Raw genomic sequence first — 20,545 nt, 5'->3', positions numbered from 1 at the left:
GCCTCCCAGAGTGCTGAGATTTTAGGTGTAAGCCATGGTACTGGCCTTAAAAATCATTTTTAAAAACCTGACAAAAAATAAATTATTGTGAATTTATAACATCAGTAAAAGCAAAGTTGTGAAACAAAAATCTAGGAGGGAAAATGGAAGGATACTTTTGTAAGTTTCTTGTACTTACCTAAGTGGTATATTCTTGTTTGAAGGTAGATTGTGATCAGATGTATACTAGAACTCCTAGTGCAGAGCCCGGTGCAGGGGCTCAGTCCTATAATCCTAGTACTCCAGGAGGCCAATGCAAGAGGATTGCTTGAGACCAGCCTGAACAAGAGCAAGACCCTGTCTCTACTAAAATAGAAAAATTAGTTTACCATGGTGTTGCACTCCTATAATCCAGCTACTCTGAGGTTAGGCATGAGAATCTCTTGAGCCCAGGAATTTGAGGTTGCAGTGAGCTATGATGATACCACTGCACCTTAGCCCTGGGGACAAAGTGAGACATTGTCTCAAAAAAAAAAAAAAAAGGAAAAAACAAAACCCTAAGGCTACTCCCTTAAAAAGAAAACAAAAAATGAAAAACAAAAAGTATGACTTGAATATATTATATATGTTATAATATATAAATATATTACATATATTATATATGTTATAATATATAAATATATTACATATATTATATATATTTAAGGAAGGGTGAGTATGAGTATATAGATAGATTAAAATAGATTAAAAGTATCAGGATATTAAAAGATATATTATTCTAACAATCAAAAGAAAGCTAGTTATAGAAATATCAAAGTAGACAGAGGAAAGAAAAGGACCAGTTCTTTTTTTTTTTGAGACAAAGTGCCAGTTGATCACACTCCATAGAGTGCTATTGTGTCACAGCTCACAGCAACCTCAAACTCTTGGGCTCAAGCCATCCTCTTGCCTCAACCTCCCAAGTAGCTGGGACTACAGGCACATGGCACAACACCTGGCTATTTTTACAGATGTCTCACTCTTGCTCAGACTGGTCTCGAACTCCCAAGCTAAAGAGATCCTCCTGCCTCAGCCTTCCAGTGTGCTGGGATTACAGGTGTGAGCCACCATGCCCCGCCTAGGGAACCAGTTCTTAATGCTATAACTTCTAGCAGGGGTGTCCAACCTGTGGCCGGTGGGAAACAGGTTGATTTTGTGAGGACTTATTTTGCCTATCTGTGGTGTTGGATATTTCAAAAAGTATGAATGAACCTTTTTTTTCTTTTGCTAATCAGTTTTCATTAGTGTTTGTGTATTTAATGTGTGGCCCAAGACAACTCTTATTCCTCCAATGTTTGGCAGATAAAAAAGGAGATGATTGGATACCCCTGGCAGAGGCTAATGCAGGAGGACAAAACAATCCTAAATGTTTCTATACCCAACTTCAAAATACATGAAACAAAACCTGACAGATTTAAAAGAGGAAACAAATTCACAATTGTTTTGGAGATTTCAACATGCTTCTCTCAGTAATTGAAAAGATCTCTTTAAGACTAGTTTGGAACGAGTCAAGAGTGAGTGGGTGGGCCTGGCGCGGTGGCTCAGGCCTATAATTCCAGCACTCTGGGAGGCCGAAGTGGAAGGATCCCTTCAGCTCAGGACTTGGAGACCAGCCTGAGCAAGAAAGAGAGACCCCTGACCTAAAAAGTGAAAAATTAGCTGGGCACTGTGGAGGGCGCCTGCAGTCCTAGCTAGGAGGATTGCTTGAGCCCAGGATCTTGAGGTTGCTGTCAGTGAGTCTGAACCTGGGCATTCTAGCCTGGACAACAGAGACTGTTTAAAAAAAAAAGAGAGAGAGAAAATAAAATTTTTTAAAAAGTAGGTGCACATAGGAAATGCGGCTAGTGTTTTAAAAAAGGTATTACGTATAATCTTGATTTCTAAATCCAGCGGTACCGTGAATGATTAATTTTCATTCGATATGAGGTATTGTTAGCATATAGCTTATTTCCTGCACAATTACCCTGAGCTAGTTATACCTTTTTTTTTTTTTTTCTGAGATGGAATTTCATTTTGTCACCCAGGCTGGAGTGTGATCATGCTTACTGCAGCCTCCAACTCCTCCTGCCTCAACCTTCCCAGTAGCTGGGACTGCAACCACACAGCACTACGCCTATTTCCAATTATTCTTAAATGAATATTTTTAGGGGAAAAATGGCCAGCCAAGGGCACTGATTTTTCAACCCTGGGTATCAGTATTATCCGGAGCTCTGTTAAAATTTCGTTTCTGTATCAGAAACTATGGTGTAAGGCCCGAGAATTTCCAATTCTAACAATATAGCAGAGGAGGCTGAGGCTACTGGCTCCAGAAACAAGCTTTGCAAACCATCAGCCCAGAATTCTGTCTTTCTTTTCTTCCCACTGATTCCGAGCCAGCGGCCTACGGAATAAAAAGCTGTAGGCTCCGCTTCTCAGCAGTGGGCGTGACTCAAAAGAGCTGGCCAATCGATCAGCGGGACCGAGCATCCAAAGCCACGCGAGAGTTTACGGCGCCGTTGGCGTCAGCGTCATGTCGGCGTCGACGTCGGCCACGTTCGGCGGACACGGGAGCAAGATGGCGATTCCGGGCAGGCAGTGAGTGATCCGGGAGTTAGGGTCAGGCTGGGGAATGAGAAACTACAGCGACTGTGTCTTTGGCCGAGGAGTTAATGTGCGCTGGAAGCGAAGGGGCTGTGTCGTCAGGGAAAGAGACGGGGAAAAATCCAGAAGTCCCGAGGAACATAGATTTCCCCCTCCCCCATACACTTTCCAGGATGGAAGCCTGAAGTTTGAGAGGGAGAAACTTGTGAGGAAATAAAGGAAGTTAGGCTGAGGGGCAGAGAGCGAGACTTTTCTATTTTCCAAAAGCTCGGTCTGAGGCCCCTCAGTCTTGCTTCCTACCCCGCGCTTGAGTTTCTCCCGACTTGGATGCTCAGAGGGGCAGTAAGAAGAGAGACAATTCCTGGCTTCCCTTAGAGGGCCTTGTTCTTGGCAGAAGCTCAAGTCCTGATTCCCGCCCTCCCTTCTCGTTTTAGGAATATTGTTCTGAGAAGCCACAGAAAAGGGTAGGCGTATAGGGAATTGGGGTGTACGTTGCCGCACAAGAGACAAATATTGTACGTATTTGGAAGTTTGACCTGTGATGTGTAATCCTTTTAATGTGGCTTCCTGTGATCTTTGCTGCATAAAGGCCAAAATGTGAGAAATTAAATGAGTTTAATCTGATGGGATGGTTCTCGCGCGTGCTCCAAGACAAAGCAAGTGAGCTTAATAAGGAATAATAGGAACTTTCCTCATGGCTTTAAGTTTTTCTTTAAAGTTTTCGTGGGTTACACACTACCAGTAACTTCTCAAAACTGTGTAAATACACAGTAAAAAAAAAAAAAGCAACAACAAAAAACAAGCCGTTTTCTTGACTTGTTAGACCACAAAGTAATTTAAAACATTTTTATTTTTAGTGGATATGAACTGAGCTTTCCACCAACATGTCTTTTGTAAACTGTTAGTATCACTTCATCAACTACAACAGTTCTGAGCTCTTTACTTCTTTTCTTCGATAAAAATGTTACTGGAGTTTGATATGGGTCTACAAATAATAACTTGCAGTAACTAAAATGGCATATTAGAATTTTTAGATCACTGAAAATCAGTAACAGTCTGTTGTGTGTTCATAAGGTTTATGACATATTTTGACTTGATAGCTTCATCTGGAAGAGGTAGTGGATGTATTTTTTAACATTTAAAGATAATGTTGTGATTTCTATTTCAAAAAACAATATGCAGGTATGGGCTTATTTTGCCAAAGAAAACACAGCAGTTGCGCCCTGTTTTGCAAAAACCATCAGTGTTTGGAAATGATTCTGATGATGATGATGAGGTAAGGGAACCTATGTTTTACTCCTGCATTATTGGAATTGTAAAATTTTTTAAAATTGAAATTTGTGAATCGATATATTTGCCTTTTGTTATTTGTCATACCATGTCTCAGAGTATGAGTTCCAAGATTATTAAAAAGAATGTTCAAAGGAAGAAACTCCACCAATTTTTCTTTCTTTGGAATTCCCCCCCCCCAAGCTATGGATTTCAGTTACTTTTAAACGATTACAGACAACTAAAATTGATGTAATAATTGTTGCTCTAAAGATCCTAGGAATGAGTTATTAAGATATCACTAATTTCTTAGATTTTTTTTTTTTTTTTGTAGAGACAGAGTCTCACTTTACCGCCCTTGGTAGAGTGCCGTGGTGTCACACGGCTCACAGCAACCTCCAGCTCTTGGGCTTACACGATTCTCTTGCCTCAGCCTCCCGAGTAGTTGGGACTACAGGCGCCCACCACAACGCCTGGCTATTTTTTTGTTGCAGTTTGGCCGGGGCTGGGTTTGAACCCACCACCCTCGGTATATGGGGCCCGCGCCCTACTCACTGAGCCACAGGCGCCGCCCTCTTAGAACTTTTTATAAGCAAATCAATCTCTACTTCCTTCCCATGGTTTAAGATGATAGTATAACAATTGTTTATTCAGCTACTTTTGTGGTTATTTCTTCAGTGACTGCTAAGTGTAATTGCTAAGTTATAATTATGGTAAGTAAAAGTTATCATTGATAGCACTAATATAACATTTAATATGAACATTTTCTATTTTAGCAGCCTTTAAAAACCACAGCAGAAACAACCTCAAATGTGTTCTTATCTAATTTCCATTTTCTTTTAAGTAGCTACGCCCAGGCTTTGTTAGAGCAAAGAGAAATTTTATTTAAGAGCACAGAGAAAGTTTACAGCACTTCCAAAGAGAGTTGAGTGAGAAGAGGGAGAGAGACCCAATATCCATTTTTTTGTATTTCTTAAAACACACCTTTGCATTAGTTAATCTGATCCTTCCTTTGATCTGGCAGAAATTATCTCCACCTGTGTCTTTTTTTATCCATTTAAATCTAAACTAAGAAAGTTCAGTTTTTACTAAGTATTAAATATATAATTGGCTCTATGGTTCACACTTTTAAAAAATGGAGATATGTACATGTAATAATCAAGATATTTACGTGAAATAAAATTTGCAGATTTTAAATACCGATTGATGATTTTTGATAAATGTATATGCTCCAATCAAGATGTAGAACATTTCCCTTTCCCTAAAAGTCCATTCACACCCCTTTTCAGTCAACCTCCCCACATTCTACCCCAAATAAGTGCTCAGATTTTTGTCACTATGGATTAGTTTGCCTGTTTTTGAATTTCATATAAAAGAAATCATATGAACTCCTGTGTTTGACTTCTTTCAGTGAGATTCATCCATGTAATTGTAGAATCATTTTTCTTTTATTTAAATAAAGACAGGGTGTCACTGTGTTGCCCAGCCTGGACTCCCCCTCAAATTCCTGGGCTTAAGCAATCCTCTGGCCTCTGCCTCCCAAGTGGCTGGAACTACAAGTTTGAACTGCCATACCCAGCTCACTTTTTTTTGTAAAATGGATTTTTTTTTCCTCTTAACAGTGACTTAAGCTTTTCTTTTTTTTTTTATTTCCTTATAAAAGTGTAGAATAATTGATTATAAGAAATGAATCAATGTTACTAATTAAATGTGTATTTTGTAGCCAACTAGATTGCTTTCAGAGAGAATATTGAAAAAGTTACTAATTGTTCCCAAATCTTACTTTGTTCTTTCATCAATAAATATTTACTACCGACTGTAGGCTAAAAGTTGATCAGTATTGTAGTTGTAGCCTATGTACTTTAAACTCTTTTGTGCCCTTGTAACAATTTTTCAGAAACCATATGTTACTTTCAGCCAATTTATAGTTTATTGAGGAAGACAGTTATGTAAACATTATTGTAAAGTGGACTGAAATTTGGAAAGGAAACTAACATTACTGGGGACTTTTAGGTGCTCATCGTACTTTATTTAATCTTCATGATCACTCTGTGATGTATTCTCATTTTACGTATGAGGAAATTGATGCTCACATTAATTTTTCTAAAGCCTCATGACTAAGTAAGTGACAGAATTGAGAGTTGAACACAGGCCTATCTGACCCCCAAACCTAAACTCTTTTCACTCTTCTGTCTTGCCTTGTCTTAATAATAGAGTTACAAAATGTTAATGAGATACAGAGGATAAAAAGATTTGCTTTGCTGTGGGAAAATCAAGGCAAGAGTAGGTATTTAAACAGCTTTCAAGGATGATTTAGACTTAAATGGATAAAAAAAGATACAGATGGAGATAATTTAAGTTGGGAGAGAATGGCAAGAAATAACAGAGTGCATAAAAGTGGAACAGGGCAGGGCATTTTTGTGGAACAATGTGGCTGGGTGTTCAGGAAACAAATTTTTGCAGGTGAGATTGTAGCAGGATTGGGCCAGATTGTGAAGTACATTGAATGCTTCATATGAAATTTCAACTTTAGATTTTTTAGTAGTTTTTAAGTAGATTTTTAAGTGATATGACTATATTTTTATCTTGGGAAGATAACTCTTGAGTTGTAAAGTACAGAAGGGGAGAAATGTAAGTTGAGGGTGAGTATGCCTGTTTAAAGGCTTTTGTAGTTCAGGTGAAAGATGACTGTCTTATTAACTAGGGTGTAATCAAAATGGAGACCAAAAATGAAAGGTACCACAGTAATAAACAGAACCTGACAGCCAAATTGAATATATGAGAAAGGAAAGAGATGAGTTGGATATTACTGTAAGGATTTCTATGGAGGAATGGCAGGAGATTGACATTCAAATCTGTATGCTTACAGTACAATGGAGGAGGACATACATTTTTTGTTTTTGTTTTTGAGACAGTCTCATTCTGTCACCCTCAATAGAGTGTTGTGATGTCATAGCTCATACTGACCTCAAACTCGTGAGCACAAGCCATCCTCTTGCCTCAGCTTCCCAAGTAGCTGGGACTACAGGCATCTGCCACAATGCCCAGCTATTTTTAGAGATGGTGTCTCACTCTTGGTCAGGCTGGTCTTGAACTCCTGAGCTCAGACAGTCCACCCGCCTTGGCCTCCCAGAGTGCAGGGATTATAGGTGTGAGCTACTGTGCCCAGTCCTCATTTTAAGATTTATTTACAGTATTTTTATCCTTATGCAAGATCTTGTCATTTTCCCTCATTGAAAAGAACTGATAAAATTTATATGCCATGGCAAGTACAAGTTGGTTCTATCATGTGTAGAACACAAATGTCCCAATGCTATAATTGGGTAAATGAGGTGAAAGCTATGATGATTAGTATGATGTAAGCACTCCTATTTGTACAAATAATCAACACACTGAAATTGGCATAAATGTATTTATGATCTATGTACAAAAGACTTGATAAAAATAAAAATTTATATGCCATGTACTTTACCCTTTTGAAGTTTATGAGAATTCACTGAGATTTAAGAGTTGTGCAGCCATCACCACTATCTAATTTTAGAACATTTTCATCACCCAGAAAGAAGTCCTATACCCATTACAGTCACTCTCCATTCTCCCCACCCACAAATCCTGGCAGCCACCAATCTACTTTCTATTTCTGTGGTTTTGCCTATTCTGCACATTTCGTATAAATGGAATCATGCAGTAAGTGGCCTTTTTTGTCTGGCTTCTTTCAGGTAATGTTTTCAAGGTTATAACATGTATGAATACTTTATCTTTTCTACTGAATAGTATTTCATTATGTCTGTATACCACATTTTATCCATTGGTAGTAACCATTGAGGTTTTTTAAAGTTTTTCATTATTAATGTGCTGCTATAAACATTTGTGTGTAGGTTTTTGGGAGGACATATATTTTCTTTTCTTTTCTTTTTTTTTTTTTTTTTGTAGAGACAGAGTCTCACTGTACCGCCCTCGGGTAGAGTGCCGTGGCATCACACGGCTCACAGCAACCTCTAACTCTTGGGCTTACGCCATTCTCTTGTCTCAGCCTCCCGAGCAGCTGGGACTACAGGCGCCTGACACAACGCCCGGCTATATTTTTGTTGCAATTTGGCCGGGGCTGAGTTTGAACCCGCCACCCTCGGCATATGGGGCCGGCACCCTACTCACTGAGCCACAGGCACCACCCTATATTTTCTTTTCTATTAGATGTATACTTACGAGTCAAATTGCTCGTTCACGTAAATCTAGGTTTTACTTTTTGAGGAACTGCCAGACTGTTTTCCAAAGTGGCAGCATCATTTTACATTGCAATCAGTGGTGTATGAAAGTTTCAACATTTTAACATCCTCTCCAACACTACTTGTTGCAGCCGCTAGTGGCCCCTATGGCCCTGGACTCCATCGCTGCAGAAAGGAACCAGGCATGACACAGAAGTACAAGCTTGTAGGAGGGGGGCTAACCTTATTTGCAGGATAGCTGTGAGCAACCTCTGCAGTAGCCTTTTATTGACACAGCCCAAGACAGTTGAGGGGAGTGTTAGACAATGAATGCGTGCCTAAGGATCACCATGGGCTCAGGCTCTTTCTCTGCCAGGAGCACCTGCGGACGAATCGCCCGAGGATCCGTTCCCCAGCTGCAAATCATCTTGCTCCGGGGTCGGCTGGCTCTTGACGTCCTCTACAACTACTTATGTTTTTTATTATAAAAATATGTGTGAGTGTGAAGTAGTATCTCTTTGTGGTTTTAGATTTGCATTTCTCTGGCCACTTTGTGTCTTTGGAGACATGTTTGTGCCATTTACTTTTTTTCTTTTTTTGAGGTAAAGTCTCACTTTGTGGCCCTCATTCTGTTGCCCTGGGTAGAGTGCCCTGGAGTCATAGCTCTCAATAACCTCAAACTTTTGGGCTCAAGTGATCTTCTTGCCTCAGCCTCCTGATAGCTGGGACTATAGGCACCCACCACAATACCCAGCTAGTTTTTCTATTTTTAGTAGAGACAGAGTCTGGCTTTTGCTCAGGCTGGTCTTGAACTCCTGAGCTCAAGCTAGCCACCCTCTTCAGCCTCCCAGAGTGCTAGGATTATAGGCATGAGCCATCACAGCTAGCTCTATTTACTTACAATTGAGTTGTCCTTTTATAATAAGTTGTAAAAGTACTTCATATGGATACAGGTACCTTATATATAATTTGTAAATATATTTTCTCATTCTGTGGATTGCCTTTTCATTTCTTTGAAAATGTCCTTTGAAGCACAAAAGTGCACTTCTGAGGAAATACAATTTTTCCCCCTATCGTTGCTAGTCCTTTGGTTTCATAGCTAAGAAACCATTGCCTAAGCCAAGGTCACAAAGCTTTAGACTAAATTTTCTTCTATGTGTTTTATAGTTTTTCCTCTTAAATTTAGGTCTTTGATCTACTCAGTTAATTTTTGTATGTAGTATTAGGTAGGCATCCAGCTTCAGTTTTTTTTTGTTTTTTGTTTTTTTTTGTAGAGACAGTCTCACTTTATGGCCCTCGGTAGAGTGCGGTGGCCTCACACAGCTCACAGCAACCTCCAACTCCTGGGCTTAAGCGATTCTCTTGCCTCAGCCTCCCGAGTAGCTGGGACTACAGGCGCCCGCCACAACGCTCAGCTAGTTTTTGGTTGCAGTTTGGCCGGGGCCAGGTTTGAACCCGCCACCCTCGGTATATGGGGCTGGCAGGCCAGCGCCTTACCGACTGAGCCACAGGTGCCGCCCTACACCCAGCTATTTTTTTGTTGTTGTTGCAGTTTGGCCTGGGCCGAGTTTGAACCCGCCACGCTCCGTTATGGGCCGGCGCCCTACTGAGCCACAGGCGCGCCTTAAAAAGACTTTTTAAAGACTTAAAAAAAAAAAAAAGTGGTGCGCCATGATCGCATTAATGTATACAGCTATGATTTAATTAAAAAAAAAAAAAGCAAGTGATGATAAAGGGATACAGGTAGGAGATGGGTCCTAGAGATAATGGATTGGGGTTACCTGGTAGGAATTGGACTTATCCAGAGGGAGCTGAAGCCATTGGGGAGATTAGGAATACCCTGGTTTCTCCCTTCAACCTTTCATTATACGGTCTGTGTTTTGCATTGTTAGAGCCTATCCAGAAGATAACTCACAAAGGAGCTGCAGTTTATTTCGTAATGAACAGAATATAAACCTGCTCTTTCATAATTTCATTACCTATAAAAAATCAGTCTGGTGCATTCCAGCTTATCCTTGTACTGAGAAGGCTGTCGCCCTGGGTAGAGTGCTGTGACAACACAGTTCGCAGCAACCTCCAACTCCTGGGTTCAAGTGATTCTCTTGCCTCAGCCTCCCAAGTAGCTGGGGCTACAGGTGCCCACCCCTACACCCGGCTATTTTTTGGTTGTAGTTGTTTGGCAGGCTGCGGCTGGATTCGAACCCTGCAGCTCTGGTGTATGTTGCTGGCACCTTAGCCGCTTAAAACTACAGGCCGAACTACAGGCACTGAGCCCAAAGTTAACATGTTTTCAACAATTCAGCGGAAGCGACTAAGATTCCAAACTTAAGATCAGACTTTTTGGGGCGGCGCCTGTGGCTCAGTCGGTAAGGCGCTGGCCCCATATACCGAGGGTGGCAGGTTCAAACCCGACCCCGGCTGAACTGCAACCAAAAAAAAATAGCTGGGCATTGTGGCGGGCACCTGTAGTCCCAGCTATTCGGGAGGCTGAGGCAAGAGAATCGCTTAAGCCCAGAAGTTGGAGGTTGCTGTGAGCTGTGTGATGCCATGACACTCTACCGAGGGCCATAAAGTGAGACTCTATCTCTACAAAAAAAATAAAAAAGATCAGACTTTTTCTCTCCAGTGGTCCAGCAGAGGGGGCCCTAGCACATGAATTCTATTTTATCTTGTACTTACATTCAGGTTTAGTTTAAAAATCGGAAAGTGGTAGTCCACTGCTTTTAATTATTTAAGCATTTCCTCTTTATAAAATTATCAAAACTAATTATTAAAATTGTCTTTTTATTAAGAGGTTGGAGGAATGGCAAGGACATTAAAGTTTTTACACTCCATGTGAGTGAGAAAGTATATTCGGATGGTGCAGTCTGATCATAGTGTTTGAGTGGTTTTGCTATAGTAGTAATGTATTTCTTGCATTTTTTTCCAGCCATTCTCTTTTCCCATTCTCATTGTCACCACCTTTCATTATTTTTCTCTTGGGTTATTTTTTATTAATTTTTTAAAGACAGAGTTTCACTATGTTGCCCTTGGTACAGTGCTGTGGCGTCACATCTCACAGCAACCTCAAACTCTTAGGCTTAAGCGATTCTCTTGCCCCAGCCTCCTAAGTAGTTGGGACGACAGGGCCCACCACAACGCCTGGCTGTTTTTTTGTTGCAGTTGTCGTCATTTAGCTGGCCCGGGCCGGGTTTGAACATGCCACCTTCGGTGTATGTGGCGTGGCCATAACCACTGTGCTACGGGCGCCGAGCCCTCTTGTGTTATTTTAATAGTTTTTTTTTCTTTCAGTTTTTGGCTGGGGCTGGGCTTGAACCCGCCACCTCTGGCGTATGGGGCCGGCACCCTACTCTTTTGAGCCATAGGCACCACCAACAGTTGTTGTTTTTTTGTTTTTTTGAGAGACAGAGTCTCACTTTATTTCACTTTTTACCTTGGCAGAGTGCCCTGGTGTCACACAGCTCACAGCAACCTCCAACTCCTGGGCTTAGGCAGTTCTCTTGCCTCAGCCTCCCGAGTAGCTGGGACTACAGGCGCCTGCCACAATCCCCGGTTATTTTTGTTGTTGCAGTTCATCCAGGGCCGGGTTTGAACCCGCCACCCTCCGTATATGGGGCCAGTGCCCTACCCACTGAGCCACAGGCACTGCCCTATTTTAATAGTTTTATAACTACTTTTCTTATTACCTCTCTCTCCCTTCAAATTATTTCAAACACTTTTTTAAATTTATTTGTTTTAGAGACAAAGTCTCACTTTATCACCGTTAGAAGAGTGCTGTGGCGTCACAGCTTACAGTAACCTCCAACTCCTGAGCTTAGGTAATTCTCTTGCCTTAGCCTCCCGAGTAGCTGGGACCACAGGTGCCTGCCACAATGCCCGGCTATTTTTTTGTTGCAGTTTGGCCGGGGCTGGGTTCAAACCCACCACCATCGGTATATGGGGCTGGCGCCCTACCCACTGAGCCATAGGTGCTGCCCTATTTCAAATACTTAGATATTTTAAAAGTACAATTTTTTTTTTTTTTTTTTGAGACGGAGTCTTAATTTTGTCACTCTTGGTAGAGTGCTGTGGCGTCATAGCTCACAACAACCCCAAACTCTTGGGCTTATGTGATTCTCTTACCTCAGCCTCTTAAGTAGCTGGAACCACAGGCACCTGCCACAACACCGGGCTATTTTTAGAGACAGAGTCTCGCTCTTGCTCAGGCTGGTCTGGAACCTGTGAGCTCAGGGCATGCCCTTGTCTCAGCCTCCCAGAGTGCTAGGATTACAGGTGTGAGCTACTGCGCCCCGCCTACAATTTTTTTTTTTTTGGAGACAGAGTCTCATTCTGTAACCCTGGGTAGAGTGCCATGACGTGATAGTTCTCTTTGGGCTCAAGTGATCCTCTTGCCTCAGCTTCCTTATTATCCAGGACTACAGGTGCCCATCATGACATCCAGCTCCTCTTTCTATTTTTGTAAAGTCGAGGTCTCACTCTTGCTCAGACTGGTTTCAAACTCCTGAGCTTGAGCAGTCTATCTACCTCGGTCTCCCAGAGTGCTAGGATTACAAGTGTGAGCCACAACGCTCTTACTCCTAATCTCTGTTACTCACTTCTGAACCTGATTGTAACTTAAGTCTTTTAAGTGCTAATCCTGACATTGAAAACCTTTTTTTTAACAGTATCTTTTTATTTATTATTATTATTTTTTTTCTTGTAGAGACAGGGTTTCACTTTATCACCCTCGGTAGAGTGCCGTGGTGTCACACAGCTCACAGCAACCTCCAGTTCCTGGACTTAGGCGATTCTCTTGCCTCAGCCTCTGGAGTAGCTGGGACTACAGGTGCCCGCCATAGCGCCCGGCTATTTTTTTGTTGTTGTTGTTGCAGTTTGGCCGGGCCGGGTTTGAACCCGCAACCCTCCTTATATGGAGCCAGCCGGCACCATACCCACTGCCCACTGAGCCACAGGTGCTGCCCCTATTTATTTATTTTTACTTTTTCTTTTTTATTTCAGAATATTACAGGGGTTACAAATGTTTTGGTTACATGCATTACTTTTGTACATACTGAATCCAAGTTACATATGTCTGTCCCCAGATGGTGTACTTTTTGCCCATTAGGTGTTAATTTACCCTCCTCTCCTGAAAATCTTAATGCTTTAGCCTTAAAATGCTTATTAACATTTTCTCTTAATTCTGTTCCTCTTTGTAGAGTATATTGTCATAGTTAAGGTTTTTCACAGATCTGCTTTTCTTTTCACTAGAAGTCTTTTCCAAACCATCTTTGTATGTTCAAATTATACCCATCCTTCAAAACCCAGTGCAAAAGCTACTTCTTTCAAGATACCCTCTTTGGTTTTTCCTTCTTCGGTTTTCCAGGATAATCTACCCATCTCAAGATCCTTAATTTAAGCAAAGCCTCTTTTACCATCCGTAAGACTTGATTTTCCCTACTGGATAAAATCTCTTCCTTTTTCTGACAGCCTAGGATTATACGTTGTTTATATACCTGTCTTGTCACTGTATTAGAATATGAGCTCCATGAGTTTTGGCTGGCTTCTATTTTTTTTTTTTTTTTTAGGGACAGACTCACTATCGCCCTCGGTAGAGTGCTGTGGCATCACAGCTTACAGCAACCTCCAGCTCCTGGGCTTAGGCGATTCTCTTGCCTCAGCCTCCTGAGTAGCTGGGACTACAGGCACTTGCCACAACGCCCAGCTATTTTTTGTTGTTGTTGTTGCAGTTTGCCTGGGGCTGAGTTCAAACCTGCCACCCACTGAGTATATGGGGCTGGTGCCCTACCCCCTGAGCCACAGGCGCCACCTTAGGCTGGCTTCTAAGAATGAGTTAGATTATTTACTCAGGTGCTTACCTGTCTGTTGTAAAGAGCCACATAGTAGGTGTTTTAGGCTTTGCAGGTGAAGCCTGCTAAACTTTACTCTCAGCGTGAAAGCAGCCTTTAGACAAAATTTAAATGATGAGCATGAGTAAACTCTATTTAAACTTTATTTACATATTTGGGGGGACCTCACCTAATGTGCATGATGCAATGGTACATTTTAAAACTACTGAGAAATGAGTATAATTGAGATGGATGCGTGACTTAGTTCAGTGTAAGCATTTCACATTGTATATCGAAGCAGTAACCTGAACCCCATAAATGCATCAATGTACAAAGTTATGATTTAATAAATAATTTTTTAAAAACTTTATTTACAAAAATGGGGGTGGGCTGTATTTGGTCCATAGCCTATAACTTGCTGACCACTGGTCTATATGATTATTCTCAAAAGCACTTGTGATAAGAAATATTTCACATGTGTTATTAAGTTATTAGCCACTAAAAGCTTTCTTTTAGGTGTTTGTTACAGATGCTTGCTTTTTCTGCAGAGTGTAATAAATTTTCTTTTTAATCTTGCCAATCGAAGTGCTTATTTCTATATAGTCATGTATTTATGAAATCCAGTTATTACAACTTAATTCATATGCCATCAAGAGGTATGATGCCTGCAACCTGGAAGTTTTTGCTTTTGAATAAAGAGACAAAACCCCTTGACTTCTTTAAAAGTCAGTATTAAGTTAAACTAGATAAAATTTATAAACATAGGGCGGCGCCTGTGGCTCAGTGAGTAGGGCGCCGGCCCCATATGCCGAGGGTGGCGGGTTCAAACCCAGCCCCGGCCAAACTGCAACCAAAAAATAGCCAGGTGTTGTGGCGGGCACCTGTAGTCCCAGCTGCTCAGGAGGCTGAGGCAAGAGAATCGCGTAAGCCCAAGAGTTAGAGGTTGCTGTGAGCTGTGTGACGCCACGGCACTCTACCTGAGGGCGGTACAGTGAGACTCTGTCTCTACAAAAAAAAAAAAAATTTATAAACATAGTTTTTTTGTTTTTTTTTTGTAGCGACAGAGTCTCTTACTTTACCGCCCTGGGTAGAGTGCCATGACGTCACACAGCTCACAGCAACCTCCAGCTTTTGGGCTTACATGATTCTTTTGCCTCAGCCTCCCGAGCAGCTGGGACTACAGGTGCCCGCCACAACACCTGGCTATTTTTTGGTTGCAGTTTGGCCGAGGCCAGGTTTGAACCCGCCACCCTCGGTATATGGGGCCGGCGCCCTACTCACTGAGCCACAGGTGCCGCCCATAAACATAGTTTTATAAATATGAGTTCTGATAAGTTCTCCAACTTGCCACTGTACACTTAACATTGGCAGCACTGCACAAACAAGTTGACAAGATTTCATAATTTTGGTACATCAATGTTTGTGTTGGTCTGGTGGTCATGTCTTGCTGAGTGGCGTTCATTATCTTTGCATGTTTTTTTGTGTGTGCGCTGTTGTGAGAATGTCAGAGCTTGAATTAGAACAATGAACAAACTTTAAATTTTTTTTTTTTTTTTTTTTTTAGACAGAATCTGAAGCTGTGTAGAGTGTCGGGGCATCATAGTTCACAGCAACCTCCAACTCTTAGGCTCAAGTGATCTTCTTGCTTCAGTTTTTCTATTTTTAGTAGAGATGGGGGTCTCGCTTTTGCTCAGGCTGGTCTCGAACTGGTGAGCCCAGGTGATCTGCCCACCTTGGCCTTCCAGAGTGCTGGGATTACAGGTGTGAGCCACCACGTCCAACCACATTAAATTTCTTGTTAAATAGGCAAGAGTGGAAGTGAAATCAGGGAAGTGTTAATCCAAGTTTGTGGGGATAATTCTGGCAGTATACAAATGGACTAAACATTTTTCTAAGGGGAGAGAAAGCATCATTCATAAAGAGAGGTCAAGGTTACAAGTAATGAGCAGAACTGATGAAAATGTTGCAAAAATTTGTCAGATGGTATGTCAGAATTGTTGGGTGACTATAAGAAGCAGAACAGAGCAGACCAAGTATACATAGATAAACAGGAAAGTCTTAGCATGAGAAGAGTGTGACTCTTGTATCGTGATAGTATACCAGTTCACACGGCACTGTCTGAGGGCACTTTTAGCCAGTAAACAAATGACTACTCACCTGATAGGGCCCCCAGTGACTTTTTTCTTTACCCAAAGACAAAGGAAATATTGAAAGGAAGACATTTTGATGACACTCAGGACGGTAGGAAGAGTAATATGACAACAATTTTCATGGCCATTCCATAAAGAGTTCCAAAATTGCTTTGCAGAGAGGACTAGGCACTGGGATTGGTGAATACCTTCCCAAGGGGAGTGCTTCAGAGGTGGCCATAGTGATACTCAGCAGTGAGGTGTGTAGGACTTTCTAGTATGAGTCCATGAGCTTAATAGTCAGGCTTCCTGTGTATATATGAAATCACACAGAAGCTATGGTATAAATCCATGTATAGGTTAAGTATTTGTATAAGACGTAAAGCACTTACAGAAACTATAAGAAAAATTCTAATATCCAATAGAAAAATGGGGATCCTCATAGACAAATAGAGAAGAAATATTATATCTAATGTACACTAAAAGTACCCAATTTTGCCATGTTCAAGAAATGTAAATTTAGAAGCATAGTAAGATGCCATATTTTAGTATCTTATTACATATTAATAAAGTGTATCTATCAATCAAGAGATAGAAACTGTACCAGTATTTTTCTTTCTAAAAATCTGTCTTGAAATTGCCAGAAATCTATAAAAGATTTATAGATATTCCAAAGTATTCATTTACTTCAAGGATACGATAGTGAAAACTCAACCCAATTTCCAACAGTGAAAGCATGACAGAGTAAAATGGGCACAATAGATCTACTACAGCTACTAAATTCATCATGAAGTAACACTTCTGATAAAATCAAAGGAAAAAAGACATTAAAGAAAGCATTCAGATGCAATGGCTCATGCCTGTAGTCCCAGCACTTGGGATGCTGAAGCAGGAGAATCGCTTAAGCCCAGGAGTTTGAGCCTGGCCAGGGCAATATAATTCAAAAATTAGCTAGGTGTGGTGGTACGTGCCTGTAGTTCCTAGCTACTTGGGAGGTGGATGCAGGAAGATTGCTTGAGACCAGGAGTTGGAGGCTGCATTGAGCTCTGGTCATGCCACTATGTGATGTGATGCCATCCAGCCTGAATGACACAGTGAGACCTGTCTGTAGAAAGGAAGAAAGGGAAAAAAAAATAGCCTGTAGCTCAGTGAGTAGGGCGCCAGCCCCATATACTGAGGGTGGCGGGTTCAAACCTGGCCCTGGCCAAACTACAACAAAAAAAAGCTGGGCTTGTGGCAGGTGCCTGTGGTCCCAGCTACTTAGGAGGCCGAAGCAAGAGAATTGCCTAAGCCTAAGAGCTGGAGGTTGCTGTGAGCTGTGATGCAACAGCACTCTACCCAGGGCGACAAAGTTAAACTCTGTCACTAAAATAAATAAAAATAAAGCATTTCAGAATATAATGGTTAGCTGTCTGAGTAGTCATTTGTTTTTTATACTTTTCTGTATTTTCCAGCTTTTTAAGAATAATTTATGGTGAATTTTAAGTTTTTTTTTTTTTTTTTAAGTAACAAACACACTTTTAATTTATCTCTGATGAAAACTACTAAAAGAAGGTCAGTAATCATTTTAGCCCCTAATCTGTTAGACCTGTATCCTCCACAGCCCTGAGGAACTGGGTTAACTGGTTATTTCACATCATCCACAGTATTAGAAAAAAACAAGGCATTGTATCAGTTTAGGTTAATCATATGGCTGGCAACCAAATCCAGTCTCTATATTCCATTATTTTTTCTTTAGCTCTTCAACTTTGTTGATGTAAGCTTTCATGGCATCTTCCTTGGTAGTCCCTTTCAGCTCATTCCAGGCATCCCACTTGGCCTTGCCTTTGAAGTCCAACATCCCAGGCCGTTCTGTATTCACATCTCCTACAGTTGCTTGTTTGTAGTGGTTGTAGATAAAAAGCATCTCATCATCTGCAGGCTTGGTCTTGAGGTGCTTAACCTCCTCTGCGGCTTTTCAAACTCAGCCTGAGACATGCTGGCAGGGTGGCAAAGATTCCCGGCAGTCGCGTAGGAGGTAAGGAGCAGGAAGCCACAGTGTCAAATTTTAAGCATTTCAAGTAGCATTTTTGTTTCCAAATCATATTAAAATACAGAAGGAAACAACACACCTTATCTGATATCACAGAACTATTTAAAATACAAAATGAAGTAAACAGCATACAAAATTGAATACATGTGTTGTACAAAGCTACATGTGCATAAATAAATAAATGAAAATTATTTTTAAGGGTAGTATTTAATACGTATGGATTTTTTTCAAAATTGTATTCGTTATTATAATTTTGAAGACTAGAAGGAAATGAGTGCTTAAAAGAAAAGATAACCATAATTGTATATTCCCCAAATAAGAAGCATTAGCAATTTACTAGATTATGTAACATGCTTGCATTGCTTTTACTATTTCTTAATCGTTCTCCACTTCCATTCCAATCTTTTAACACATTTTCTAGAAAAAGTAGTCTTCATAGGTTTGGTTTTCCCGATGAAAAACTAATTTTATCTTTGCTGGAAGCCTGTTTTATGATAAGAAAAAGAAAAATTTTAATCTGGCCAAACATTTTAGTACATCTGAATCAATAAAGTGTTGTAGCTTTTCATCATTTATAATCAGGTACTTTTCTGTTTCTCTGTACATAGCCTAGTGTAGTTCAGATAAAATGGCAGTTTTACATAGACATGACAGAGCATATTAGTCAAGATGTCAGGAAGTTGGGCTGGGCTCGGTGGCCATGGATTGCTTGAGCTCAGGAGTTTGAGACCAGCCTGAGCGAACTCCTGAACAAGAGTGAGACTGCGTCTCCATTTTTATTTTATTTATTTTTTGAGACAGAATCTTACTCACCCTGAGTAGAGTGCTTGAGAGCCTCCTGCCTCAGCCTCCTGAGTAGCTGGGAATACTAATCATTTTCATTTGTTCTTTTTTATTTATGCACATGTAGCCTGCCACAATGCCTGGCTAGTTTTTCTATTTTTAGGAGAGATGGAGTCTCACTCTTGTTCAAGCAATCCACTTATCCCTGCCTCCCAGAGTGCTAAGATTACAGGTGTGGGCTACTGGATCCAGCCAAGACCCCATCTCTACTAAAAATAGAAAAATTAGCAAGATGTAGCAGTGCATGCCTGTAGTCTCATCTACTTGGGAGGCTGAGGCAAGAGGATTGCTCAAGCAAGAGTTTTAGTTGCTGTGAGCTATGATGATGTGCCATGGTACTCTACCCAGGACGATAGAATAAGACTGTCTCCCCCTCAAAAAAAAATCATCGAATTTTAACTTTTCCCATATACTGTAAAATTCAAATCCTGATAAATTCATACTAAATATATCTAAATAGCAGTATAAACAATGAGTGATTTAAAGTAATTGTGTGGTTTACACAATTTTATCTCCCAGTGGGATAAGAGCATTACAAAAGTAGCTGAGAGAACCCAAATTACGAAGATGGGATGAGGTAGGAATTGTCACTCCAAGGAAGGAAATGGTGGTATTAATCATGGGTCCTCTTAAATATGTAAAGTTAACTTTGTAAATTTTATTTCTATCTATGCATTTTTGACCAAATTGACTTATGTTGTCAGATGGCCAAATTTTTTAAAAGCTGCTTTCTTGTGAAATGTAATGCATGAGCATTGTATTTTTCAATTCTAGAATTTGGTTTATTTTTATAATGTAATCTCTTTATTGGCATCTTCTATTTGGCAAGACATTGTTCTCACACCTCAGTTCTTAGACATAGTTTCCTTTAGTTCTTTGCATATATTCTGTTCTTATTCTTTGTATGTCTGAAATTTTTTTGTTAAAAGTCAAATATTTAAAATGTGGCAAGTCTGGAAATTAGGTCCTCCTCTTTCCCTAGCATTTGTTGTTTTTACTTTTTTTAAAAGTAAGTTGTTTGTTTGTTTTTTTTTGTAGAGACAGAGTCTCACTTTATTCCCCTTGGTAGAGTGCTGTGGCATCACAGCTCACAGCAACCTCCAGCTCCTGGGCTTAAGCGATTCTCTTGCCTCAGCCTCCCGAGTAGCTGGGACTACAGGTGCCCGCCACAGCACCCGGCTATTTTTTTGTTGCAGTTTGGCCGGGGCTGGGTTTGAACCCGCCACCCTCGGCATATGGGGCCAGCGCCCTACTCACTGAGCCACAGGCGCCGCCCAAAAGTAACTTGTTTTAAAAGTAACTTTCCTGAACTAGTTCTGTAAAGTCTGTATTTATTTATTTGTATGTTTATGGCCTTGGAAATCTCTGCAGGGTTAGCTTAGTGGTCAGCTAATTGTTTGACAGAGATTTCCTTAAACACCTGTAATTAATAAGTCTCCCGTCTTTGCAGTGGTGCTGCTCTGTGTGCCTGTTAGGACAGGTCTTCAGTACTCAGCCTAGAACTTCAGAGTTAGCCTTCACTTCTTACCTTATTGATTTATTTTAAGTGGTCTGATATTGTTGGAATAGTAAGTAACACCAAACCTTACTGCTAATTCATGCATAGGTCGAGATGGATTTACTTCCACTACGGCTTTTGGCTCA

At 40.7% G+C, this 20,545-nt stretch overlaps 1 protein-coding gene and 1 pseudogene across 12 annotated transcripts in view; one reads left to right on the top strand and one right to left on the bottom strand.

The window, feature by feature from the left end:
• Nucleotides 1-2,540: 2,540 nt before the first annotated feature.
• NSRP1 (nuclear speckle splicing regulatory protein 1) overlaps nt 2,541-20,545 on the top strand; it is a 51,184-nt gene continuing 33,179 nt past the window's right edge. For 4 of the 11 annotated variants that reach the window (XM_053570891.1, XM_053570884.1, XM_053570890.1 and 1 more), the window contains exons 1-2: nt 2,911-3,258; nt 3,781-3,874. In XM_053570891.1, the coding sequence (XP_053426866.1) occupies nt 3,227-3,258; nt 3,781-3,874 (126 nt within the window). In that variant the 5' untranslated portion in view covers nt 2,911-3,226. Of the gene's footprint in view, nt 2,593-2,910; nt 3,259-3,780; nt 3,875-20,545 lie in introns of those variants that run through there. The other 7 variants (XM_053570885.1, XM_053570883.1, XM_053570892.1 and 4 more) reach the window with 5 other exon arrangements.
• On the bottom strand, nt 17,519-18,057 carry LOC128571204 (acyl-CoA-binding protein-like; annotated as a pseudogene). The gene has a single exon (XR_008375696.1). The product of XR_008375696.1 is annotated as an acyl-CoA-binding protein-like (transcript).

Source organism: Nycticebus coucang, chromosome 18 (genome assembly GCF_027406575.1).
Source record: "Nycticebus coucang isolate mNycCou1 chromosome 18, mNycCou1.pri, whole genome shotgun sequence".
NCBI lineage: Eukaryota > Metazoa > Chordata > Mammalia > Primates > Lorisidae > Nycticebus > Nycticebus coucang.
The sequence above is the reverse complement of the archived record's forward strand: the minus strand, read 5'-3'. Positions and strand labels throughout refer to the sequence as shown.